This window comes from Triturus cristatus, chromosome 3_1 (genome assembly GCF_964204655.1).
Source record: "Triturus cristatus chromosome 3_1, aTriCri1.1, whole genome shotgun sequence".
NCBI classification, from domain to species: Eukaryota; Metazoa; Chordata; class Amphibia; order Caudata; family Salamandridae; genus Triturus; species Triturus cristatus.
The window spans coordinates 503454833-503482310 of record NC_140583.1 but is presented as its reverse complement, the minus strand read 5'-3'; the positions used below and the strand labels follow the sequence as shown (position 1 = coordinate 503482310).

Sequence of the window (27478 nt, the reverse complement as noted above, 5' to 3'; positions counted from 1 at the left end):
TTTCAGCGTTTTAATCGGAAAAGCGAGTCACGAGTATTTCAGGTGCTTTGGATTGCTTGGCGCTTTCACTCCTGTCAGCCCATGAAGAAGTGCGCACAGCGCACGAAACGCGTCGGCATTTTGACTTTCAATTTGATGGGTGCCCCCACTGGTGTGCTGCAGCTTTTCCGATTAAAACGCTGAAACCATACCTACCTGTTGCGTGGTTCTTCTCTAGTGGACAAACTTTGCTGTTTGATGTTTTGCGGCCAGTCCTGCCGCGAGAAGAGCCCCGCCGTGCCTCACGGTCTGTGCTGGTGCCAACCGACGTCCGCATCGAAGAGCGGGAAGGGCGAGAGAAAAGTCGCATGGTGCAGCCTCCATGCTGTGAGTTCACATCGACCCACTTGGGATTTATTTGGATTATTGTGTCAGCGTGCAAGCAAGTTCACTGAAACAATACATACAAGGCACTACGTAGACCAGCAAGCAGTTCGGCTGTTTCCGCCCACATGGGCCAACGTCACGAGTATTTCAGGTGCTTTGGATTGCTTGGCGCTTTCACTCCTGTCAGCCCATGAAGAAGTGCGCACAGCGCACGAAACGCGTCGGCATTTTGACTTTCAATTTGATGGGTGCCCCCACTGGTGTGCTGCAGCTTTTCCGATTAAAACGCTGAAACCATACCTACCTGTTGCGTGGTTCTTCTCTAGTGGACAAACTTTGCTGTTTGATATATATATATATATATATATATATATATATATATATATATATATATATATATATATATATATATATATATATCCATCCATCCATCCAGGAGAAGCACCACAGCCTCTCGAGTCGGGGCCCGTCTTAGGTGTGTCAGACACCTTATAAATTCCACAGAATACACGCACCATTCAGCAGCGTGAAACAGGCCACTCCAGCGTACTGTTCAAATACTTTATTTTTGGCAATAACAGCATGACGCGTTTCGAGGAAAAGTACTTCTTCATCGTATGCAACAGTGCAGGGCCACGCTGAAATGCCCGCCTCATCTGGGAGATGAATTTTGAATTAGCCAGAGTCTGCTCGAGGGATTTCCCTGTAGCACGCCGTGCTGACTAACTTTGCTTCAAAGGCAAGTAAGAACTAATGGAAACCGGGGTGGTTGTGAAATCTCCCTATGTTACTTTGACCATTGAATGCAGAATGGTACTATATCCGGTAAAGGCTTTGTAAGCATTTGGTATGGAGTAACAATTCGGTGGAAGTTTTACCAAACTCCGTATTGAAGAAATTAAAGACTATGTAGCACATGAGAGGCATTCCGGGGATTGTAGTCCAAATTTCTATGGGCACTAAAAAACCACAGAAATGCTAATGTGAACTTGCAATCATGTGATTTCCTCAGAGACTTTTCGAAATGATTAAAAATGAAGGTATTTACCAAGCTTACTGAGTGCAAGAAATCGAAAACTAGAATATGGACTGCCTCTTTAAGTAAATGGACACTGGTCCTTCAATGTTTGAGTTACGTCTTAAAAGCTAACGAACCCACCTCTGCAGTGTTGCATATGATGAAGAGGTACTTTTCCTCGAAACGCGGCATGCTGTTACTGCCAGCAATGCCAGTTTAAGATGGATGCCGACTAACGTGGCGAAAATGTATACCTAACAGGAAGTGCTTTCTCTAGGTTTGTTAATATATACACGTCATGATTTTCCATTGAGATCGTGTGATCAAGACACTCGGTGTGTCGAAACGCGTAGCGATTGTCTGAAATAAATACCTGTGGATGCAATGGACTCCTCAGTGTGCATCGTTTTTCGAAGAAACATTTTGATACTTATTTACCGGCTTGGGTTTCTGCCGGTCGACGCATCACCTGGCGAAGGGACTGATCTTGGAAGGACCCGTATTTCTCTTGGTTTATATATATATAAATAAAAGAAACCAGCACCAATTCCAGGCTCGTGTACTTACTTCTTTGGCAGTTGAAGGACCTTCAAGGCTGTTGGGAGTAGTCTTCTTGATATATATATATATCTACCTTCTGAGAGAAGCAAAGACAGGTCACACTCCCGGGTTTTGTGATTTATAATCCTTTTATTTTAAATCGCTTTGTTAGGTTGAAAGTCACACCTACGCGTTTCGTTCGCCACTGGGAACTTGATCACGGTAAAAATGAAGATATTCACAAGAGCTAATAAAAAGCCTTTTGGACATCATTTGACATTTTTGTGCACTTTGTTTCCAATCGTCTTGTATTGTGGGAGTTGTAGTGAAAAAACATTTTATAAAGTTATCAAGTGAGTTGTGAGGTAAAAGAAAAGGGGCGGGGGACATTTAGGAAAATCAAACAAGAGAGAATAGCAATAACACAGAAACACAGATAAGAGGGAGATTAATCCCCAATCGATTATTTAATCATTTTAAACCTCATTCTCATATTCATTCGTTATTTTTCGTTTTTATAAGGCAATTTACATTCTCATTCAATAATTTTCAACAATTGATTATTGAAACATTGTTCACATTTTTGCCCTCTGGTGGACATTGCCGTATCTTAATCATTTTCATATTTTATATATATCATTCCCATATTGCTTACTTTCTCTCATATATATATATATATATTACCTACTGGCGGTCGCCAGTAGGTAGTTATAGTTAGGACCCCTTTTCCATAGGAAATCCGCAACATTCTATTTTGAATAACTTTGGCGCCAGTCAACGAATCCTCGCGAATTTTTCAAAATAGGTGGGGCGCTATGCTCCGCTCCTACCCTGAAAGTCTCGGGGGGATTCGTCAAGCGGGGGCTGAGATAAAAGGGGGGTCCCAAAACGCGTTTTTCCCATGCATTTTTCCATAGGACCTTTAGACAGGGCTACAGCCCGAACGGCTGAACAGATTTACTTGAAATTTGGCAGAGAGGTAGTCCTCAGGTCAAGGAAGTGCCTTTTGTAGGTTTGGTGTAAATCTGTTCGGTAGATTCTGAGAAAATAGCCTCTAAATCAATATATATATCTGAGCCAGCTTACGGTGCGCTTACGGTACGCTTACCGTACGCGTACGGTGGCGTGCGCGAGCGCGATTCTGATTGGCTCTTCGATGTTAGTAAACATTCGAATCGGCCGAAACCCCGGAAGCTGCGGCCGCCATTTTCTCTCTCGCAATGAGAGTTAGACTGTAAAATAAAGTCGAAAATAATATAAAGGGGCTATTAAGACCACTCCCACACACATAGCCATGTTGAGGGAGTCCCCAAAGACCCCCCAAGGGCAAAAACGGAATTTTTAATTTTTTGGTAATTTCGCCGATTACGCTTACCGTACGCGTACGGTAAAAAAATGAAAATAAAAAAAACACTCTCCACACTCACCCCACCCCCTGTGCTTTTGGTGGGCGAAGGCCACCAAATGTACAGGGCTTATTACAGGTGACAAAAGCTAAATATTGTAAACAAAAATAATAAAAGAGAAAATTATCCACACTCTCTCCACCCCGTGTGCAAATGGTGCCTGAATGGCTTATAAAAATTACGAAAAATTAAAATATTACCGTGCACGGAACGAACTGCGTTAAGTGGGCGCGCACGTCACGAATGGCGTAAAGTAACTTAGCATTTAAAAAACCGTACAAATTCACTGAAAAAACCATAGGTTTCACACACGTTATAGTTAGGAATTAGCATTTAAAAAACCTTGCAAATTCACTGAAAAAACCATAGGTTTCACACATGTTATAGTTAGCGGAAATTTTACTGATAAAAAACCAGTGAAATTGCCCCGTTATAGTTAGTACTGGCAACTATAACTCACGCGACCGCAATCTTCTGCTGATGACATATGTGTCTTTATGAAAAAAAAATATTTGTAATATATGTATAGCTAAAAATGTATGGAAGAAGACATGGGCAAATAAGTGTCTAAATACAGTATTAGCATCAGCAGAGGATTGCGGTCGCGTGAGTTATAGTTGCCAGCACTAACTAGAACGGGGCAATTTCACTGGTTTTTTATCAGTAAAATTTCCGCTAACTATAACATGTGTGAAACCTATGGTTTTTTCAGTGAATATATATATATATATATATATATATATCAATTCATCTTGAAAATTAAAACAAGAATAAAATTAAGAGACACAAAATTTGAGAATTTTTCTGTAACGGAAACGGTCATTGTCCGAATACATATCAGATAAAGGTGGACCTATAAACCTTCGCTTTGGTTAAGTCCAAACGGTGTATAAGTTAGAAGTTCAGGATCTGTCTCGATTTCCTTTCGCACAGTTTTTTCTCTCGATTACCACCACAAATGCTTTGTGGTTTTGTCTCAATAGCGTAAAACGTTAGCAATTTCCATCATGGTTGGACTCCATGTGTTTGGCCTCTGCATTTCCTTGATCCTTATTACTGTGGCACACACATGTTCAAGGATCCTCTGTTTTTTAGTTCGCATTTCGTGCTCGCTATATATTTCACAGCCGGGACACTCTAATGTAGACCACGTATTGACTTCTGCATGTTATTAGTTCCTTTATTTGCCACAGCTTGTTTGCCATTCTTACTACTGTTATATTCCTTGCTATTTGGCATACCTTGCAGCCGTGGCACTTTACGAATCCTTTTGTCCTTAACAACTGATTTCCTTTATTATTCTATTTTTGGAAGTGACTATGTATTAACTTATCCTTCAGGTTTTTTGCCCTTCGGTATGTTATGCGGATGTGTTTACATTATTTTCCCATTTGTAGTATCTTCCAGTTTTTCCTTAGGATTTCAGTGATTTAGTCTTATGGGCTTTTTTGGTTCTGTTGCTGATTTTATTTGAAATGCTTCTTCTCTTCTCTTGTCTTTTGATTTGCTCTTTGCCAACATCTCCTTATATTCCTTTCTTTATATCCTCTGAATCTCGCAGACGTTGTCATGCTGTGTTTTTTCCATTCAGTTTCTTCCGAACAGATTCGTCAAATGCTCAGGAATTCTCCATATGGTATATTTTGGATTACAGATTTATGAAAACATTCTGCATTTAATGTGGCATTTGTCAATGTTTGTTTGCGGTGCAATGTCTGAATTTGGTTGTTAACTATATATATTTCTGTATCCAGGAGTGCCACTCTCTTTGCTAGTAGTGCAAGTAAATCTCAAGTTTTCCTTTGTGGAGTTTAAAATTTGTAAGTATTTTTGGAATTCTCTCTCAGATCCATCCCAGATGATTAAGCGGTTGTCTATGAATCGAAGCTACAAAACTGTCTTATTGACATATTCGTCATTGTTTGGATGCCATGTGATCTGTTGTTACCACCACCTCATCCCTTGGCAGGCATAGTTCGGGCTAAAGGAAAACCTCATGCACATAGTTTCACCTGCTTATAGATCTCACCATACAAAAATACATTTTGGGTTAGGCACATGTTGATCATATCCAAGAGCTTTTGATTGTGTTGATTACACATTCCTATGTTGTTGTCAATGTTAGTCTATAACGATACTACGTCCATAGTTATCGATGTGTAGGATTCCTGCCAAGGTATATCTTGTTAGTTCCGTAATAAGTCGCTTGTATCTTGTATATATGAATTTAGGCTTAACACAAATGGCATTAGAAAAAAGTCAATGTAATTGGCTATAGGTTCAAGTAAAGATCCTTTTGCAGATACAATTGTACGACCTGGTGGTTTCAAGGGATTTTTACGGAGCTTAGGAAGGAAGTAGATGGTTGCCGTAACAGGAATTTATGTTGAGGTATCATCGCTCCTCATCAACAATTAGGTCTTGTGATAGCCATTCAATCAATTTTAGGTCCAAGATGTTATTAAAAATCAGTGTTGGATTATTCTCAAATTTTTGATATTTGGGATTTTTTAATTGTAGATGGGCCTCTATCTCATAATCCCTCTTATTCCAGATAACTATGTTTCTGCCCTTGTTAGCCAGTTTGATAAAACTTTCTTGATCCTGTTAAGTCTGTCAGGGCTACTCTTTCCTGTTTAGTTAGATTGTCTTGGTACTTGGTTTTCTTAAGTTTGTAAATATCTTGAATTGCCGTTTCCTGAAAGATATCAATCTTATTACCCAGTGTTAATTGGGGATAGAAGCGTGATGTTGGCTTTTTTCCAATCAGGCCTGCTCCCATTTGGGGACAAGCGGTTTAAACTGTGACTTCCTCACATTCTTCTTCTGCATCCACATTTATCAAAGTTAGTAATGGTGCTGTGTCCTTCGTTGTCAGACTTGAGAAGGGTGTTTTTGTCTTTTTCCTTTTTGCGTGATTACTCCTTTCTTTATTTTCTCTGAACGTATCCGCTAGTTTGATTTTCCTCGCATACTTATAGATATCTATTCTTGTTTGAGCCATATCCATTTGCCGTATTGGACCGAAATTAATTCCATGTTTTAATAATAATACCTCAGATTCTGATACCTTTCGGTCAGAAAGGTTTGCAGCTGTTAACTCATCCCTTTGGTTTAGAAGTTCTTTTTCTGGTGCATACTCCTTGTTGTGGTTCCGATCTTTTCTGTTGTGGCACTTGCTCCTCTTTCTTCTTCTCGTTGTTTTCTGGATTCCCATTGGCGTGTTCTTCCCCTCTGGCCTTGAGATATTTTGGTTCTGTTCCCATTTTCTTTCTTGTAACATCAGTCTCATATCCCCTAAAAAAGTCAGTTTAGTTCTTTCTCCACTTGATTCTGGTTCCCCTTCACTTAAATCTGTTGATGTTAGAGACGAGATACTGCTGGATACATGGGCTGCACCATACATTCTGTCCTGTTTATATATGTCAAACTTCCTAGAGTATATGAAAATTTGCCCTTCGGCATAATCATCCTTGGCACGCTGGAATTTTGTCTGTCCTTGATCTTACTAATTCCTCATGTTTTTCAGTATTCCGTTCTGCTTCCTGTATTAAACTTTGATTTTATTTTACGCTATTTCAATATTTTACCAATATGGCCGTTAGGCCCATCGATGAGTTTAGAATATGCTCCCCCCACTCTTGCAGTAACTCATTAGTGGAGTCCTGGTGGCTGGGCATTAATGATATTCTCAGGCCCCTCGGCACCCTTTGTACTTCCAGATATTTTTTCAAAGTAATTAGCTCCCAAGATTTATTTCTTTCTTTTCTACTTTTCCGATCATTTCAATTTGCTCCGTGTATCAGATTTTTTTGAAGCTATCTTGTTTTCTGTTTTATTTTGTATGTCTATCTCCTGATCAAAAAATAATCCAATAATTCATTCCATTTGGCATCTCTTTTCTCCATTGTAGGCTTTCATATAATATCTTGATAACTTGCCTGGCAGTTTCACTGCTTTAGATCACCAGGTACACCCTTCCGACTGCTCTGAAAAACACTTTCTGCCACGATCCACACGTTTCTTGTTGAAACTACAATTGTGTTATTTGAAGGCTACGCTTGTTTTCAAGGTTATGCAGAAGTAGCCAGCCGTAAAATTGTTGCTATCGAACATTTACTGAAAGGACAAAAGGATTCGTAAAGTGCCTTGGCTGTAAGGTATGCCAAATAGCAAGGAATACAACAGAAGTAAGAATGGCCAACAACAAGCTGTGGCAAATTAAGGAACTTATAACATGCAGAAGTCAATACATGGTCTACGTCAGTGTCCCTGCTGCCTGAAATATATAGGGCAAAACCAAAGGAAATGATGGACGGAGTGTTGAACATTGCAAGCACTCACCCCCAGTCAACTGATCTGGGTTTAATCCAACACCGTTCTTTAGCCCACTCTGCCACCCCAGTTCAGACATGGCCATATGCAAATCAGTCTGACCCTGTGCCTCATGGGAACAGTCCAGCCCGAACTGCCAAGCCATGTCTTCCCTGGACCGGAAACAAGCTTCCTAGGACCGGTTTCTGGCATTTCAGCCGTCTTCAGCCAGGCTTGCTTGAATCCAGTGGCAAAGTGAGCAAGGGACTCACGTCTGAGCATACCCTGCCAACTTATGGCGAACAAAGCATAACCAAAGGAAATGATGGACGGAGTGTTGAACATTGCAAGCACTCGCCCCCAGTCAACTGATCTGGGTTTAATCTGTCCATCAATTGTTGTTTTTGAAATATATAGGGAGCATGATATGCAAACTAAAAAAAGAGGATCCTTGAACACGTTCGTGCCACAGTATATAAGCTCAAGGAAATGCAGTGGCCAAACACATAGTCTAACCATGATGGAAATAGAACATTGCTAAAGTTTTATGCAACTGAGACAATACCACAAAGCAATCGTGGTGGTAATCGAGAGAAACTGCGTGTAAGGGCTTCGGTAAAGCTCCTGAACTTCGAACATATACACTGTTGGACTTCACCAAAGCGAAGAATTAGATGTTCATCTTTGACCTGCTATGATGATTATTCGGACTATGACATAGTTTCCGTTACAGAAAAAAGTACTTAATTTTGTGTCTCTTAATTTTATTTTATTCTTATTTTCGTTTTCAAGATGAATTGCAGTATTCATATAAAGGAGAGAAAGTAAGCAATATGAGATGATAAATATGAAATATGAAAATGATTAAGATACGGCAATGCCCACCAGAGGGCAAAAATGTGAACAAAGGTTCAATAATCAATTGTTGAAAATCATTGAATGAAAATGTAAATTGCATTATAAAAATGAAAAATAACATGCATGAATGAGGTCTAAAATGATGAAACAATTGATTGGGGATTCATCTTCCTCTTCTTGCTCTGTTTTTGTATTATCGCCATTCTCTTTCTCTTCATTGATTTTCCTAAATGTCCCCGCCCCCTTCTTTTCTTTCACCTCACAACTCACTTGATAACTTTATAACATGTTTTTTCACTACAACTCCCACAATACAATACGATAGGAAAAAATGTCACATGATGTGCAAAAGGCTTTTTATTGGCTCTTGTGAATATCATCATTTGTACCGTGATCAAGTTCTCAGTGGAGAATGAAACGCGTCCGTGTGGCTTTTTCAACCTGACAAAGCGATTTTAAAATAAAGATTATAAATCACCAAACCGGGGCGTGCGACCTGTCTTTCCTTCTCTCACATGATTTTGGGAAATAAAATTCTGGCGTGGTTCAGCCAGAGGTTTTGCACAAGTCAGCGATATTGAGTTGTAGTATCTATCTGTATCTATCTATATCTATCTATATCTCTCTATCTATATCTATCTATCTCTATTTATATCTCGATCTCTATCTCTCTCTATATCTATCGCTGTTCACTTTACAGCAGATGCACTTGTGAGAAAGTGCCATCTTTCTTGCATGGTATGCCCCCACGTTTTGCTGAATTGCGGATGTACTTTGACTGAGTGTGCCCTGGGCTCCTGCCAAACAAGGACCCAGGGCCTATGTTCCTTCCCTAAAACTGTGTTGAAGCCTAAACCCAATGGGCATCTCAGGCCACAGGTCAGCCCCTGGTAAATGGTACACTAGGTACCCAGGGCCTTGTGACCAGAGAAGGCCCCTAAGAGCTGCAGCACTTATTGTGCCACCCTTAGAGGCCCAGTACCCTGACACACACACACTGCGCTTGCAGGCTGAGTGTCGGGGTGCAGAATAAAACCGTTTCAACATGGCACACATCCCTGTGTGCCATGCCCACAACACACACTGCTCTGGCATACTTCAGCCACGCCTCTAGCTGGGTGCCCTATGCCAGTGGTGTGGGTACAGGTGCATGAGCCCTGTGCCCCTACAGTACCCAGGTCCATTCCTGGGCACTGTAGGTGCAGTGTTGCCTTTTAAGAGTATATGGTGCTGGGAGATAGTCAACACGAACTCCACAGCACCAGGATGGCAATACTGAGACGTTTGGTATCAAACTTCTCAGCCCATTAAACCCGCACTGATGCCTGTGTGGGATTTAATGTACAATGCACGACAGAGGGCATCTTAGAGATGCCCCCTGATCCCAACCTACAATCCACGTCATGTTTGAGTGCCTGCCTAGGCTGCCACACAGCAGACATGTTGCTGGACCCTGGGTAGAGAGCCATCAGCTCTCCTAGGCCTGCAACAATGCACATCCTGGGCGCGGTGCTAAGTCTCCTCCCCCAGGATGAGCAGGGGAAGCTTCAAAGGCATGCCGCCTTTTGTGAGCTTCTCCAGGCCAATTGCTGTACTCAGCAACTGGCCCCTACCGGTTCTGACCCCCCACTATGACGGGAAGACTGGCTGGAAACCCCAAGGAAGGAAAGGGGTTGTGCCAACCTCACCCCTCAGGTGGGGGAGGCGAGGTGAAGCACATCCGCGGGCTGTCGCCATCTTTAAGATGGGAAGCCCTGCCCAATCAGGACTAGTCTACTGCCCCACTCCCACAGGAGAGTGGCAGGATACGGGATGTACCCACCCCAGGAAGTGACCCATTGGTTCCTGCCCTTTACCTACCTGTAACGCCCCTAAATTTAGTATTTAGGGGCGCCCTGAACCTTCCTTCCTCAGATCCAGATTCAGAAACAAGAAAGAACAAGAAGACCTTCCGTGCAGCTGCTAACAAGAGGAAGACACCAACTGCTTTGGCCCCAGCCCTACCGGCCTATCGACCCTCGAACCTGCTCCTGCTAAACCCCGGCATCTTCCGTGGTCAGCAACCTCAAAAACCCCGGAGGACCTGACTGCTTTGTGACTCTGACTACCTGGGACTCCCACGAGCAGTGGTATTGCTCAAAGCAAGTAACTAACCCCTAGCATCGGCCAGGAACCGCGAACCCTGCACACTCTGTTCACTCCAGCACAGGCCAGGCTTGGCGGGTGCAAAGACCTCGGACATCCCCCCCGGCGACAGTGACCCCGAATCCAGCACCCAAGGACCCACTGCGACGCTACTGACCACGACTGCAGCCTCAGAACCAGGGACCCCTCCAGCTGCGACCAGCAGAGGGTAAGATTTCCCGACACCAAAAGGCACCCTGCGGCCCCCTGTGTGCAACTCCTGGGTGCCTACCTATCCTCCAACTGCCCAACTTACCTCTCGAAGTGGTGGTCGCACCTGAAGAATCTTCGTCACCGAGCTTTGCAGCCTTTGTTCGTTCTTGAGCTTCTCCGTTGCAATCCATTGAGCGCCCGACTGCTCAAAAGCTCCCTGCACCCAGCCGCCCTAGAGCCCCTGGCAGTGCAACCTCTACTCTAATCTACTTCCCCATTTGCCCTGAGCAAGTGACCAGGAGCCCAGCTCCCACAGCTGCGTGGCCTGCTAGCCAGCAGCCACCAACCAAAGGCCCCTGCCTCCCATAGGATAACATTGGGCCTAACTCACTCTCCACCCGGCTGCCCCTGTGCCACTGAGGGTGTAACTGTACTTACCTGACCCTGGGAGACCCCCTGAGTCTATGCCAAGAACCTTAACTCTGCCAGTCGAGTACTTACCCAAAAGCCGATAACTCACTTTTCTTCCATAGGATAACATTGACTGGTTTCACTTGGAAATTCTTCTGTGTCGAGTTCTGAAACTTTAAAATATTCATCTAAAATCAGCCGAATTACGAAAACTAATTTACTAACCTGTTATCAGGAGAGATTCCCGTGCTGGATCTTGGTGCCCAGCACTGACCCTGAAAAGTAATTACAACTGTCCTTACCTTTAACTTGATTTTCCTCCATAGGATAACATTGCCTGGTTTTCACCAGAAATTCTTTTAAGTGTCGATTTTGCAAACTTACAAATATTCGTTAAAAATCGCCTGGATAACAAAATCATATTCTTTCAATTGTTTACAGGAGGTGCCCCAGTGCTGGATCCAGGATCCAACACGGAGTTAGAAAAAGTAACCATAACCCCACTTACCTGATACGTGAATTTCCTCCCATAGAACAACATTGATGATTCTTTGTGAAAAAGTTTCTAAGTGTCAACTTTTAAAATACAATAATATTCCTTAACAATCACAACTGTAACCAAAACGTTTTTACTTAGCTGTTTACAGGAGATGTCCCAGGACTGAATCTAGGATCCAGTCCTGTGGTAAGAAAAGTAATCCAAAAAGTAATCTATTGCATTTAACTAGAAATTCCCATTAAGCTCAATGTATAATTGTGTTGCCTATTGCAACAACTGTAACATTGCATTAAAAAGTCTATTGCCTATTAAAAAGTATTTATCTAAAGCATCTCATCCTGAGAGTATATTTTGATACCTATTGTTGGTTCTAAAATAAAACCAGCATATATTTCTATGTTCGAGGCATGTGGGCTGCTGAATTCATATCTGTGCATAGATCGCCGCCTAGTGTTGGGTCCGGATGTTTGCACGTTGTTGTCCTGGAAGAGTCTTCGAAGTATCCTTGGATAGGCGACTCCTCCCCTGGACTACAGTGCGCATGGGCATCCTCTCCATCCTCAGATTGTTTTTTTCCGCCATTGGGTTCGGATGTGCTATCTTAGCTCAAGTTAGGAAAATATTTTTTCGAGGCCAAAAGGCCTTTAGTTTGCGTCGGTACTGTTTATCGATCGGGTTTCGATACAATCCTGTTAGTTTACTAACTTTCAGCACCGACTTTTTTCGCATTTACCTGTCCATCGACTACTTCGACGATGGAATCGAGGACGCCATTCAAAAGGTGTCCGGTATGCAATGCGAAGTACCCACACATCGACGTCCATCCGGTGTGCAACAAATGCCTTTTGCCGGACCACGACGAATCGACATGCATGGCCTGTGCCCGGTTCCGTTCCAAGAAGACTCTGCGGAATCGACGAGCGGCGAGACTCGAGGCGCAGCACGCGGCACCGGCCCCAACAGACATCTTCGACGCCGAAGACGTCGAGGAATTAGAAGTCTTGCCCTCCAGTCCCGTTTCCGAACACGAACCCGGATCGGACGAGGTAGACGAGTCACTCTTCCACAGAGGTGAAGACGACACCGAGGTAGGAGACGACGAGGAGGCCTTAGGGGCCGAAGAGAGTAGCTCCAATGATGAACAAGGCCTACCTGTTCAAACCGTTGAAACACCAGTGCCACAGCCTATGGCTCCGGTCGAGGGATCGCCTTCGGGCCTTACCCGAGACCCATCCCGCAGTTCTTCGGCCCCGCCCTCGGGCCCGGCCTCGGACGTTCAGCGGCAGCCATTACTACATAAACAGGCTGGTTTCCCTACCACAAAACCGAAACCGAAAGCTGCTCCGGTTCCACCGAAACCGAAACTGAAAGTGGCGCTGGTCGGATCGAGGCCTTCGACGCCAGCGCACCGCGTTGGCACCGACAGCACCAAGAGGGACTTCGGTGCCGAACTTGAAGCGGGCGACGTTGGAGTCGACAAACGGAAAAAAGCCATCGGCACCGACAAACCTGCTCGGCTACCGGCACCAACGACACCAAGGGCCGTACCGCCTGCTGTGTCTCGCATCGCTCCCTCGACGACACCTAAGCCTCAGGTATCGAAGACTTCGACGGTGATCTCTGCACCTCGACTCGATGAACCGCCGGCGCTGAAAAAATCCACGGCCGCCTCTACGAGCCTGGCCGGTGCCAAAGCCTCGAAGGCGCCCCAAGTACGACCTGGTGCGACGCAAGGCAGCAAAACCACGGCTGTCCTCCAGGACACGTCGGGTTCCGGTTCGATCGGAGCTCCAGCAGCCTCTTCGGTGCCAGCCAACATTACCTTCGGCTTGCCTCCGTCGACAATCCCAAAAATGTTCCAACTCAGGACACGGGTCACCCAACCTACGGTCACACCTGCTGAGACGTCTCCGGCACGTATCATCGACGCCGACACTGGCAGGATGATTCTCCACGACCGAAGGATAACTTCGGAGCCGCCATTGGACCCTTTCAGGATCCCACTAAAAAGGAAGTTGCCTGCAGAATCGGAACCTCTCCTTTATGAACCCTTCCATTCATCCTACCAGGATCCACACCGGTTCTCCCCCACACGCTCCGATACGGATGCATTGGAGGACTACATGGATGACCAAGTCCCCTACCATGTAGACACGGACCCTGATGACCAGCAGGACCCTGATCAAACTTGGGGCGACCCTGCAGACCCCAGTGCACCTCTCGATGCACAGGACCAACAACTCTATGGGGCAAAACATCTCCTACGGAGGATACTGCGGCGTTCAACGCTCTTATCGAACGTGCTGCAAATAACCATGGGGTACAGCTTCACTCTGATACCATCGAAGATGACTTTCTAATGGACACCTTTGCATCCTCAGAAAGACATGTAAAGACTCTGCCAATGTTGAAGGGGGTCCTCAAACCAGCCAAGGACATTTTCAAAGAACCCACCAGGGCACGAGTGATAAACCCCAGGATTGATAAAAAATACAGATCAGCACCTGGGGATCCTACTTACATCAGAGGACAATTACCACTCGACTCCATCGTCGTAGCGAATGCACGCAAGAGGGCACACTCGCAAACGACAGGTGACGCTCCTCCCCCGGACAAAGAGTCCAAGGTGTTAGAAACCTCTGGCAAGCGAGTTGCCGCCCAAGCTGCCAACATATGGCGCATAGCCAACACTCAAGCGCTCCTTGCTCGCTATGATAGAGCGCACTATGACACACTGGAGCAAATATTCCAACATCTCCCTGACCAGTTCAAGGAAGGCGCAGAAATGCTCATCAGAGAAGGACAGCTACTAACGAACGCTTCCATCAAATGCGCACTAGATGCTGCAGACACGGCTGCCAGAGCCATAAACACAAGCGTCATGCTGCGACGACATGCCTGGCTACGGATCTCAGGATTCAAGCCTGAGGTACAAAACAATATACTGAACCAGCCCGTCAACCCAGACTATTTATTCGGGCCAGAGGTTGACACCACCCTCGAAAAGATAAAAAAGGACACGGACACTGCAAAGTCCATGGGCGCCCTACAAACTCAGTCCTTTCGGAGCGGCTCCTTTCGTCGCCCCGGAAACAAGGGAGCAGGTAGAGGACAGGGGTCACAACAAACATATAACAAAGGCAATACACAGACCACCTATGATAAAAACACCCGAGGTGGATATCGTGGCTCCAGCACAAAGGGCAGAGGACGCGGCTACGGCAACACCAGGTCCTCCCCCAAGAACAAGCAGTGACGCCCTCTCCCTTCCTCCCGACCACATAACACCTGTCGGGGGAAGGCTACAAAGGTTCCTGTCCACATGGAATTCCATCACCACGGACAGGTGGGTCAAAGATATTGTAAAATACGGTTACTGTCTGGAGTTAACCTCCACTCCACCCACAATACCACCAAGAAGCCGTCCTATGTCCTCAGAGCACTTAACGCTCTTACAGCAAGAAGTGCAAAGTATGCTTCTAAAAGGCGCTGTAGAGGTCGTACCCATCCACGAGCAGGGTGCGGGAGTGTACTCCCTCTACTTCTTAATTCCAAAAAAGGACGGGTCGCTCAGACCTATATTAGACCTGAGACCCCTGAACCAGTACATTCTTTCAGAGCACTTTCACATGCTCACACTACAGCAAGTCCATCCGCTTCTCAAGCAGGGAGACTTCCTAGCCACACTGGACCTCAAGGATGCGTACTTTCACATACCCATCCACCCCTCACACAAAAAATACCTCAGGTTCACTGTTCAGGGGCAGCACTATCAGTTCAAAGTCCTTCCCTTCGGCGTGACAACAGCGCCCAGGGTTTTCACGAAGTGCCTAGCTACGGTGGCAGCACATCTACGGAGGCAGCATATACACGTCTACCCCTACCTAGACGACTGGCTCGTTCAAGCGAAGTCAGCCCAGCAATGTGCAAGCCACATGTCCCGCACCATTCACCTTCTTCACAGTCTGGGATTCTCACTAAATTATCCAAAGTCCCATCTCCAGCCCGCACACGTACAACAGTACCTAGGTGCGACTATAGACACTCTGGCGGCCACAGCTCAGCCAAATTTAGTGAGGATCAACCGCATACAACTGCTGATCTCCAAGTTCAAACCCAATCACTCACTTCCAGCGCGAGTGTTTATGCAGTTGATAGGCATGATGGCCTCCTGCATCTTCATAGTCCCGCACGCGAGATTACATATGCGCCCACTTCAGGAGTGCCTAGCACGTCAGTGGAATCAGGCTCAAGGACAGTTAAAGGACCTAGTGTTGGTGAGCGGTCGGGCATACAACTCTCTGCATTGGTGGAACCCACAAAACCTTTGCAAGGGCCGACCATTCCAAGAGCCTGTCCCACAGATAGTACTGACAGCGGACGCGTCTCTCCAGGGATGGGGAGCTCATGTACTCCACTACACAGTGCAAGGACTATGGACAACACAACAAAAGAAGTTGCACATCAACCTTCTGGAACTGATGGCAATCTTCCTAGCCATGAAGGCATTCAAAGTACATCTATGCAACAAGGTCGTGTTGATCCGGACGGACAACATGACCGCAATGTACTACATACAGAAACAGGGAGGAACACACTCTCCACAGTTGTCTCATCTGGCTCAGAGCATGTGGAAGTGGGCCATTCAAAGGAACATGTTCCTCATGGCGGAACACCTCCCTGGCAAGGACAACCAGATGGCGGATCTGCTCAGCAGACACAGCCACCAGATGCACGAGTGGGAGTTACATCCATCAGTACTCCAACCGTACTTCCAGCAGTGGGGTCATCCGGAGATAGACCTATTCGCGGCAAGCGAAAACGCAAAATGCCAAAGCTTCGCCGCCAGATTCCCACATCCGCAGTCGCAGGGCAATGCGATATGGATGAACTGGTCCGACAGATTTGCGTACGCTTTTCCCCCAGCGCCATTGATACCGCTAGTGGCCCGCAAACTCCGACAACACTCCCTGACACTCGTCCTAGTTGCTCCCACGTGGGCACGCCAGCCGTGGTACACCACCTTCCTCGAACTTTCCGTGGTGCCGCATCAAAGGCTGCGGATCAAACCCGCGCATTTGACGCAGAACCATGGAGAGGTTCAGCACCCAGATCCGCAACAGCTGAATCTGGCGATCTGGCTCCTGAAGTCCTAGAGTTTGGCTATCTCAACCTGCCACCTGACTGTATGGACATCATCAAGGAGGCCAGGAGACCCACTACCAGAGCTTGCTATGCAGCCAAATGGAAAAGGTTCGTCATTTATTGCGGTAATAATGACATCAACCCGCTGGACGCATCCATCCAAAACATCATCTGTTATCTCTTACACCTATATCGATGCAATCTGGCGTACACCTCTATACGTGTCCATTTGACCGCAATCTCAGCCTATCTGCAAACCAGGCAGCACCTCTCTCTATTCAGAGTGCCTGCCATCAAAGCATTCTTGGAAGGACTCAAACGAGTCATTCCACCAAGCCACCCACCGGCTCCAATGTGGAACCTCAACTTGGTCCTCACACGCCTGATGGGTCCACCCTTTGAACCTCTACACTCATGCGAGATTCAATTCCTTACCTGGAAAGTGGCCTTCCTTGTAGCGATCACTTCCCTAAGAAGAGTTAGTGAACTCCAGGCACTAACCGTTCAAGAGCCATTTATACAGGTTCACACCAACAGGGTCGTACTACGTACCAACCCCAAATTCATTCCCAAAGTAATATCGCAGTTCCACATGAATCAGACTATTGAACTGCCAGTTTTCTTCCAAAACCCACAAACTGTTGCAGAAAGGGCACTACATACACTAGATGTACGGAGGGCCCTCATGTACTACATCGATAGGACTAAACCCTTCAGGAAGACAAAACAACTGTTCGTTGCCTTTGCCCCACACCACAAAGGTAACGCCATCTCCAAAGCAGGGATAGCCAGATGGATAGTTAAGTGTATTCAAATCTGTTATCAAAAAGCAAAACGCACATTAACTATTCCACCACGAGCCCACTCAAAACGTAAGTTGGGGGCTTCCATGGCCTTCCTAGGAAATATTCCCCTGCATGATATATGCAGAGCAGCCACATGGTCCACTACACACACATTTACAAAACACTATTGCGTAGATGTACAGTCAAAACAGCAGGCAGCTGTAGGACAGGCTGTTCTCAAAACACTTTTTTCAGACCGCTGCAGCTGGCACAGGTAGCCGCCGCCAATAGAGGGCACTGCTATGTATTCTATGCACAGATATGAATTCAGCAGCCCACATGCCTCGAACTGAATATGCTACTTACCAGTATGCATCTGTTCTTGGCATGTAGGGCTGCTGACATTCATATCGCCCTCCCTCCTCCCCGGCGCCTGTCGCAGCTGCAGCTCTCAGAATTACTGCAAGCATGGTCATCACTTTCTGTATCTACTCCATCACTGCCACAATGGCGAAAAACAATCTGAGGATGGAGAGGATGCCCATGCGCACTGTAGTCCAGGGGAGGAGTCACCTATCCAAGGATACTTCGAAGACTCTTCCAGGACAACAACGTGCAAACATCCGGACCCAACACTAGGCGGCGATCTATGCACAGATATGAATGTCAGCAGCCCTACATGCCAAGAACAGATGCATACTGGTAAGTAGCATATTCAGTACAAACCATTGGCCTAGAGTTCCGTTCCTGAGTGTGTGAGACCATTTGCTGACTGTGTGTGTACAACAAATGTTTTACACTGTCCTCTGATACTGCCTTACTGCTCGACCAAGCTACCACTTTACAGAGTAAGGTTATATCTAATTTTAGCCTCTGCCAAACCTCTGGGGACTGTGGACTCTGTGCACACTGTACCTATTTGGGAACAGTATATACAGCGCCACATTCTTACAGCACCCTACTCGGAATGGGTGACATACATGATTAAACTGAACATTAGGGGGCCTTTGAGCCCGGATGATGCAGGGAAACACATACACATCCTGGAACTCAGGACAGTGGTCCTAGCCCTCAACGCCTTCCAATCACAGCTCACGGGAAAGGTAGTACAAATACAATTTCACACTAAGTGTTCTGCCTCAACAAATGGGGAGAGAAGTTCACGAGCGCTATCCAGCCTATCGCAGGAGGTATTGGCATGGGCATTACAAAGAAATGGACCACTAGTAGCAATCCACCTATTGAGAGTGGAAAATAGGATCAGACAGGCGAAATAGTATGTTCCACGAATGAAAACTAAAGCTCTAGATGCTACATCGGAAAATAAGCCCTGCACGTGGATTGTTACTAAACAGACTTGTCAAGTAACTGAGCACTGCTAGCTGAACATTCCTATGAGACTAACCCCAGGGGAGACAGGTCTTGATCTATAAACAGGTGGACACAAAAAAAGGGCCGTGGTGGGGGGCAGAGTACAAGACGTAGTATCCCAAGCACCAGTCCATGATTTATAACTTTTCTGTGGAGAATTTTGTTTTGAGTGTGTAAATTGCAGGATTTTTCTTTACTCAAGTGAAGAAATGGGCTGGACAATCTGTTGCTGCGCTGCTGGGTGATTGAGTTTTGAGATTGTGCATTCCTTTACTGCCTTCTTGAGATGCCTGTGACTGCCCAGTGTTGCTAGCACTGAGAGCCTAAGTGCTGAAAGGGTTGTACCCAGGCCAGTTTGCAGAGCCATAATAGGACAGACCCTGAACATCGAAGGCGAACGATCCCAGCCCCCACAGCTGAGGACCAGTAAATTTAGCTTGACAGTATGCCACCCTGAACAGGGTCTGATACAATCCATTTATAATTTTGCTGTCCGAAATGACACATTAATGCTTCACGTAAAGTGTGATTGTTATGTAAAAAGCTGTTGGATAAGTTATTTGTCAGAATGCGTTTTGCCTTCAGATTTATCTTGGCTTGGGATGTTATGTATTAGAGGTCAGTTTAGCAAGTGAAAAGGCGTTTTATGGAATTGATCACTGTAGGTATTTTGATAGTGATCAGGTTATCGTCTCTGGAGGACATCCTTTATTTGGTTGAATGGTGAGAATGCAGACATGGGTCAATTCCGCAATTAAGCCCATTGATTATGATGGTTGGATAGAAATTGTGTACAGGCTGTGGGAGCGGAGTTCCTTACCAGCTAAGCAAAGTTGAAAGCTTCCGAATCCATTGTAATAGTTTTCAACTATGGTGTTAACGATAGGTTGTACCAAATATTGAGTTCATCAAGGATGACCAGGTTGGTATTCTGTTAGGCATCTGTAAAGCACAATTTTTCAGCAGTGTTTTTTTATTTTATTTAGAACACTCAAGAGAAGTTAGGGGTGGGTGGGCGGTCATTGCACTTGGTGGAATTCACAAATAGTCAGGTGTATATCTTCAGTCTTCATTGTTGTAAAGGTTATTTGAATATCTAGGTTAGCAGGTGAAGTGTGCATAGACCACTGACTATTTGAGGGAAGAAGCATTCAAGATGATAGTTTGAGGTGCGGCACAATGCTACTTAAAGATTTGTTGAAGCGTAAACATTATCTGACAAATAGTTATAGATTCCTTACCTTAAAATCATCCCCAGGCATCAGACAGGATGCGGAAAGGTTTTCATCAGCAGTACCCCTGCGCGTCGAAAGGTTGTGTTGGTCGGCTCCTTGTTAGTCATTGGCATCGTGGTTGCCAGGATGACGTCGTGGTAGCTACTTAGACGCCGCCCTCGCGCGCTGATGTCTGTTTTCTTTCTTCCTCGCCAGCCAGCACAGATCCAGAGAGAGCGGTTCCTCCAGTCACTTTTTGACTGACTTTTTGTCAACATCATTTTCGAGTCCTCGACTCCTGGTGCACGTCAGGAATGCCCGGTTTCAAGGCTTGCGGCTCTTGTAGCCGGCTGATGTCAATGACTGATCAGCACCGCATGTGCCTGTTTTGCCTGGAGCTCGACCACGATCCCAAGTTGTGCTCCGACTGCTGGACCATGAACCCGAAGTCTTTGCGGGAGTAGTCCCGAAAGCTTCTCGAGGCCTGGAAGTCGGCTCCACGCTGTTCGAGATCCTTGTCACGTTGGAGGTTGAGGGACTGGTCGCGGAGCCACCTTCACCAGTCTTCTTCAAAGTCTTTGCACTCCTCAGGTAAATTGAAGCACAAAAAGTTGAAGCATCGTCACTCTTCGACTTATCTTCGTCGGTCGTCCAATGAGACGAGGGATGCGGGAGGTGCCCCCTCCTGCTGCTCCGCGTGCGGAGCCTGAATCGTTGACTCAGTTTCCCTCCCTTCCCGGGACCCGGAACGATCCCTGTCCAGCTTTGCACCTTTTACGAAGCTGTGCATGCCATTTTTGGGCAGCTTGACTCCGCCGGCGCGCCTTCAGGCCCCGCGGATTCTGTTAGGGGCCCTGGGCCTTCGACAACGGCGGCTCCGGCACTGCAGGGTCCTCTTGGATCCAGGCCTGGATATGGATCGGCGCCGGTCGACCTGATTACATGTCCCCCTGCGCAGATTCCCCCGGCAGCACGTCCGAGACCGACCTTGGTTGTGTCCCCTGGACTGGACACTGTCGGACCGGTGTAGACCGACGCCGGATCTGGTGCAGACCGACGCCGGATCCGGTGCCGATGGGTACCTTTGTGCCATTGTTCTACCCTGGTGCTCCAATCAGGCCAGGTTGGCAACCAGAGGAGGACTAGGAGGGGTCTGGAGACCCACTAGCAGACCAGTTAAAGTATGACCTGGACTGGAGAGGGGAACTCGGGGGTAGCCAGTGGTCTGGATACTTCCCCAGACCTTGTCATGTTGTCTCCTACCGTGGCTATGGAGAAGGGAGCTTCTTACGCAGTGGTGTTGCATAGGGCAGCTGAGGCTCCCAACCACGAGCTACCTACGGTGACAGTCAGGGCTAACCTCCTGACAGAGGTGCTTCAGCCCTCAGCGAGCTCTTCTGAGCACCTGTTTCCATTCAATGAAGCCCTAACCGACATCCTTTTGGGCACCTGGTCCAGGCCCAACACAGGGGCTCCTGTGGATAGGATGATTGCCCGATGCCATCGACCGGCCCAAGGCGTCCCCACTTTTCTCTCCCAATACCTCACCCCGGAGAGCTTGGTGATCCAAGCCTCCACATCCAAAGGGGCATTCCCTAACCCACCACCTGATAGGGAATCCAAAAAGCTGGACCATCTTGGGGAAGATGTTTTCTTCCTCCAGCTTGGGACTGCGATCGCTAAACACTGCATATCTGTTGGGCTGTTATACCCACTCTGTGTGGGATACGATGACTCTGGTGCTGCCCCAGTGCCCGGAGAAGGCCCAGACTATACTCTCCCGTGCAGTTGCAGAGGGGAGAGACGCAGCGAAGTTTACCATACGCTGTGGAGTGGACACCGCCGACTCACTAGGTAGGACTATTTCAACGTCAGTAGCCCTTGGACGCTATGCCTGGCTGAGATAGACTAGCATTTCTGGGGATGCCCAAGCTACCCTTATGGACATGCCCTTTGATGGCTGTCGCCTGTTCGCCAACAGCGCACTAGAGCTACGGCCAAGTCCTTGGGCCTCCATCACTCGCCCTTCGCAGTCTGCTTTTCACCCCTTTTGTGGCTACGGAAGCAGTGCCTCACCTCGTCCAACCCAGGGTCACAGACTGGCGCAAGCTGTTCAGCCTCTGCGCGTCTGGGACGTGGGAACCACCGTCGTAGCTCTGGGGCCCAGCAAACTGGGCAGTCCACCACCGCCCCCTCTGCAGTAGCCTCCAAACCCTCCTAGTCCGACCTTTTAGGGCCACCAATCGCCAGTGGGCGGCAGGATTCGCTATCGCCTCCCCCACTGGTGCACCATCACGTCGGACAGGTGAGTTTTGCATAGTCTGAAGGGGCTACTCCCTCCCCTTCGAGACTACCCCACAGCAATGCCACCTCAATACCATCGCCTGTCGGAGGATCATCTGGCCCTTCTCCAACAGAGGCATGTGTGCTAAAGGTAATATTAAAAAACCAAACCTGAGTCCCATGTGGAGGCAATTGGCGTCGTACCGTCGTAAGAGGAAACAGAAAGACACTTCCGCTTCCTCTTTACGTGTGACGCAGATCGGAAGAGCTTCCAGAGGAGAGGACGTAGCAAGGTAAGGGGGAATTTAGTTAAAGGAATTAATGAGGGGGCCGTGTAGCGAAGAGATAAATTTAAGGGTTTGTAGGTGGGAGAATCGCACAGGGAAACATTTTTAAAGTTGAGGGGAGGGTAATTTATTAGAAGAAAAAGGGCCGGGGGGTCGCACAGGGGTATTATAAAAAAAAAAGAAAATTTACCACGAAAATGCCTTTACCTATATGCGTGGTAAATGCATTTTCGTGGTTAATGTTATTCGTGGTAACGCATTCGCGTTGTAACGCATGCGTAGTAAAGGCATGCGTTGCAACGGAATGCATTGTAATGACATACAACCTTCAGGGGTTCCAGTCTTCCCCTATCTCGACCACTGACTGTTGAATGCGAGCTCGACCCAAGTTGTTGTCTCCCATCTCCAGACTACAGCTGACCTCCTTCATTCGCTGGTGTTATGCATCAACGTGCCGAAGGCGCACCTGACTCCCTCTCAGAAGCTCCTATTCATCGTAGCGGTTCTGGACACGACGTAGTTTCGGGTCTATCCTCCCAAACAGTGAGTCCGGGATATTTGGGCTATGATTCCGATCTTTCAGCCTCTATCCCGGGTTTCGGTCAGGATGACCCTCTGGCTACCGGGCCTGCATCCTGCTGGTGGACCAGGCCAAATGGCAAATGCAGGCTCTGCAGTGGGACCTGACGTTCCAGTGGACACAACATCAGGGGAACCTGTCCAATTGCGTCCAGATCTCGGAGGGCACTGCACACCAATTGCAGTGGTGGCTAACGAACATGGATTGGGTCGACAGCAGATCCCTCTCCCTTCCCCAACCAGAGTTCACAGTGGTGACCGATGCATCACTTCTGGGAAGGGGCGGCCACATGGGGGAGGCAGAGATCAGAGGCCTCTGGTCTCCGGCAGAGTTCGGGCTTCATATCAACCTTCTGAAGCTTCTTGCACTCAAAGCATTCCTTCCCTCTGTCCGGGGAAGAGTAGTGCAGGTGTTCACGGACAACACCACTGCCATGTGGTACTCCAACAAACTGGGTGGGGTTGTGGACCCTATGTCAGGAGGCTCTTTGTCTCTGGACATGGCTGAAACATCAGGGCATATCCCTGGTGGTTCAACACCTAGCAGGTTCGCTGAAGGTCGGCCGAACTCAGCCGTAGGTGCATAATGGATCACAAATGGCGTCTTTACTTGGAGGTGGTGCAAGGTCTCTTTCAACGGTTGGGAGAACCTTGGTTAGATCTATTCGCCACCGAAGAGAACGCGCAATGTCAGTACTGCTGCATGTTGGAATTTCCAAGGCGGCACTCGCTTGGCGAAGCTTTTTTTTCACGAGTGGAGTTGCGGTCTTCTATAAGCCTTTCCACCTATACCACTTCTGCTCAGAGTACTGAAGATCAGGCGCGACCGGGCCCATGTCATTCTTGTTGCTCCGGATTGGAGACGAAGAGTCTGGTATCCCAAGCTATTACACATGGCCGTCAATCCGACTGCCACTTCGGGAGGATCTTCTGTTGCAGAAGCAGCGGACAGTCCTCTGTCCGAACCTGTCCAGCCTCCTCCTCCTTGCTTGGAGATTGAGCAGCGACAGTTGACAGCTTCCGACCTTCCTCCCGAAGTCTGTGATATCTTAGCAGCCAGGCGTCCCTCCACTAAGACGGTATACGCCTGTCGATGGAACAAATTTGTGGCATAGTGCACAGCAAAGGCTGTGGATCCCCTTCCGCTTCTCTTTCTGAGGTTCTCTTGTTCCTCCTTTCTTTTGGCCAGCAGGGCTCTGCTCTGGGCACTCTAAAGGGCTACCTCTCGGCCATTTCAGCCTTTCTTAGGCTTCCTGATCAGCCTTCTCTTTTCAAGTCTCCTGTTGGAAATCACTTTCTTAAGGACATTAGTCATCTTTTTCCTCCTGTTGCCTTCGTAATGCCCCAGTGGGATTTGACCTTGGTTCTTACTTGTTTTATCTGCACTCCCTTTGAGCCGCTACATAACTGTCCTCTCAGACTTATGACCTTAAAAACTGCCTTTCTGGTGGCCATCACCTCTGCGCGCAGGGTGAGTGAGCGCCAAGCACTTTATTCTAGACCTCCTTTTCTGACTGTTCATCCGGACAAGGTTGTCCTTCGAACTCGTCCTTCCTTCCCAAAGTGGTTACTCCTTTCCATATTGGACAGACATCACTTTGCCCTCCTTCTTGCCTCCGCATCCTTCCAAAGGAGGAGAGGCTCCACCGTTTGGATCCAAAGTGTGCGCTTTCCTTTTACTTGGATCGCCCAAAGCAATTATGGGTGGATGACTAGCTCTTTGGCTATATTGGCGCCAAAAAAGGTTGGGCCATGCACAAACGGACCATTTCTCGATGGGTTGTTTTGTGCATCAAAGCTTGTTTTTCCTTGGCAAAAAAGGAGCCTCCGGTGGGGTTGCGAAACCATTCCACCAGGGCGCCGGCAGCTACCACTGCTTTGGGATGTGGAGTCCCCCATAATGACATCTGTCAGGCAGCTACGTGGGCATTGCTGCACACGTTCACAAGACACTACTGCCTGGACAGCCAAGTCCGGAGAGACTGCTTCTTTGGCTGTTCTGTTCTCCAGGACTTCCTGGTGTGAACTTAGTTCGCAGATCCACCTCCGGTGTTGGTATTGCTGGGGTATCTATTCTAGGGTAAGGAATCTATAACTGTTTCTTTCAAATGAACAAGTTACTTACCTTTGGTAACGCTATATCTGTAAGAAACCTAGGTTAGTTATAGATTACTTACTGGCCCACCCACCCTCCCCCATTCTGCGAATTGACTTCTAGGGTTAAGGACTTCCTTTCAGGGACCAAGTTTTGTGCACCAGTGGTCAGTGTGTTGCATGGCTCTGTGCTTCTGGCTTGGAAAGTCTTGTACAGACCTGACGTCAGCACGCAAGGGCGGTGTCTAAGTAGCTCCCGCAACGTCATCCCAGCGACCACGACGCCAACGATGAATGCGGAGGCGACCGACACCACCTTTTGACGCGCATGGGTACTCCTGACTTGAAACTTTCCGCATCCAGTCTGACGCCTGGGGGTATTTCTAAGGTAAGGAATCTATAACTAACCTATATTTCTTACAGATATATTGTTACCAAAGGTAAGTAACTTGTTCATTAGTGTTATAGTGCTAGATGCCCCTTGAGGGTTTTGAAGGATGTCTGGTGAGATGAGCTAGGGATGGAACTTGCAAATATAGGAAAGATAACCGCTACATTTGGGACTGGATTGGAAAAGTATAATAATTTTGTTTTTTAGCATTAACTGTGGCTTCCTTTGCAATTTGTGTGATCTGGCCCAGGAGACTTATGGTTTTCACCTTGCGTTCATTGGAGCCACACAGATGTAGCATTGGTGAAATATGATAATTTCGACTGACTGGGAACACTAATAGTTCTTGAACAACACCTCATGAGTCGCATACATTCATATTGGCTCATCTTTCCTCAATCCACTGTCCTAGACTAGATGTTATTTATTCTGTAGTGTATGATGCAGCCAGCAATATATTGCATTATAACAAAGGGCAGAATTGCTCTTCTAATTTGGTGCAACTCTTCTATGTGTTTTAATAAACATAAATGTAATATGCTTTGCTTTTTAACGTTTAAGAGTGATTTTTTTTTTTAGCACATAGGTAAAGATATTGAAATCAAACACTCAGGCAGAGGTATTAATTGCTTATCAGTTTAATAAAAATGATAATGACTAAGAATTAGGATTACAAGTAAGTAACCTTGTCTTCTTTCTTTCCAAATAGTTTGCATCCAGAACTCCAAACCGAACGATGAAGCCACCGCGGGTGTGCCTAATGGAGAGTATCAAAGAGAATGTGTCACAGTTCAATTCAACCACCGTGAGCGGTGTGTACATCCACTCGGCTGCTTCACAGCGTAACCTCAGCGTTAATTCTGTTGCCAGCACCTATTCTGAGTTTGCGGTAATTTTACTACTCTACCAAATCTCTGGGCAGCACACAGTCAGGGAAATGGTGAAATGGTTGCACAATGGGTTGCATTTGAAAGATGAATGGTTTCGTTTTTAATTACAATGTTTAGCTACAGTGGATTTCTAGCAGGCCTGCCTAGTGTGTTCTTCCTTTTTAAATTTTGATGCCGAATGCAAGGTTCCTGTTTAGTATTTATTCGGGCTCAGTGGCATAGGTCTGTCCTTTTCATTGGATTTTGTTTAGACTGGTCTCTTAACATGTTATAAGGTCTTCTGATGTGCTGATGTGATTTTTCCAGTTCTACTTTAAAAATTTCCAGCTATTAAACAGAAGACTTCATAATGTAAAAGTGAATTGTCCCCGGCTGATTTCTCTCATTTCACGTTTGCATTCTCAGGTGCTTTGCCCTATCACCATTCAGCATTTTAGAACCGATGTGGCATTGCCAGCTGCACTTGTATCTGTTGTGGATTTTTATGTGTTTCAGCAGACTAGTAACGGTGTATTTTTACAAGGTCTAACTTGTCTGCTAGCTTAACCTCTTTAAACTGCAGTCCGCTCACAGGAGGACTTCTGCTGGCTTTTCTGCCGTTTTACTTTTAGTTGTATAAATAGCAGTAGTCCTCTGCAAGAATGAACCTTGGGGTAGCTTAGAGGTTCACGGTTGCTGTTGAACTGAGGT

The 27478-nt window shown here is 46.7% G+C and overlaps 1 protein-coding gene across 2 annotated transcripts in view; it reads left to right on the top strand.

Moving 5' to 3' along the window:
• PRC1 (protein regulator of cytokinesis 1) overlaps positions 1-27478 on the top strand; it is a 558854-nt gene that overhangs the window by 380807 nt on the left and 150569 nt on the right. The window contains exon 13 of one of the 2 annotated variants that reach the window (XM_085644386.1): positions 26608-26787. In XM_085644386.1, coding sequence (XP_085500512.1) covers positions 26608-26787 — 180 coding nt within the window. The remainder of the gene's footprint in view (positions 1-26607; positions 26788-27478) is intronic. The other variant, XM_085644387.1, reaches the window with a different exon arrangement.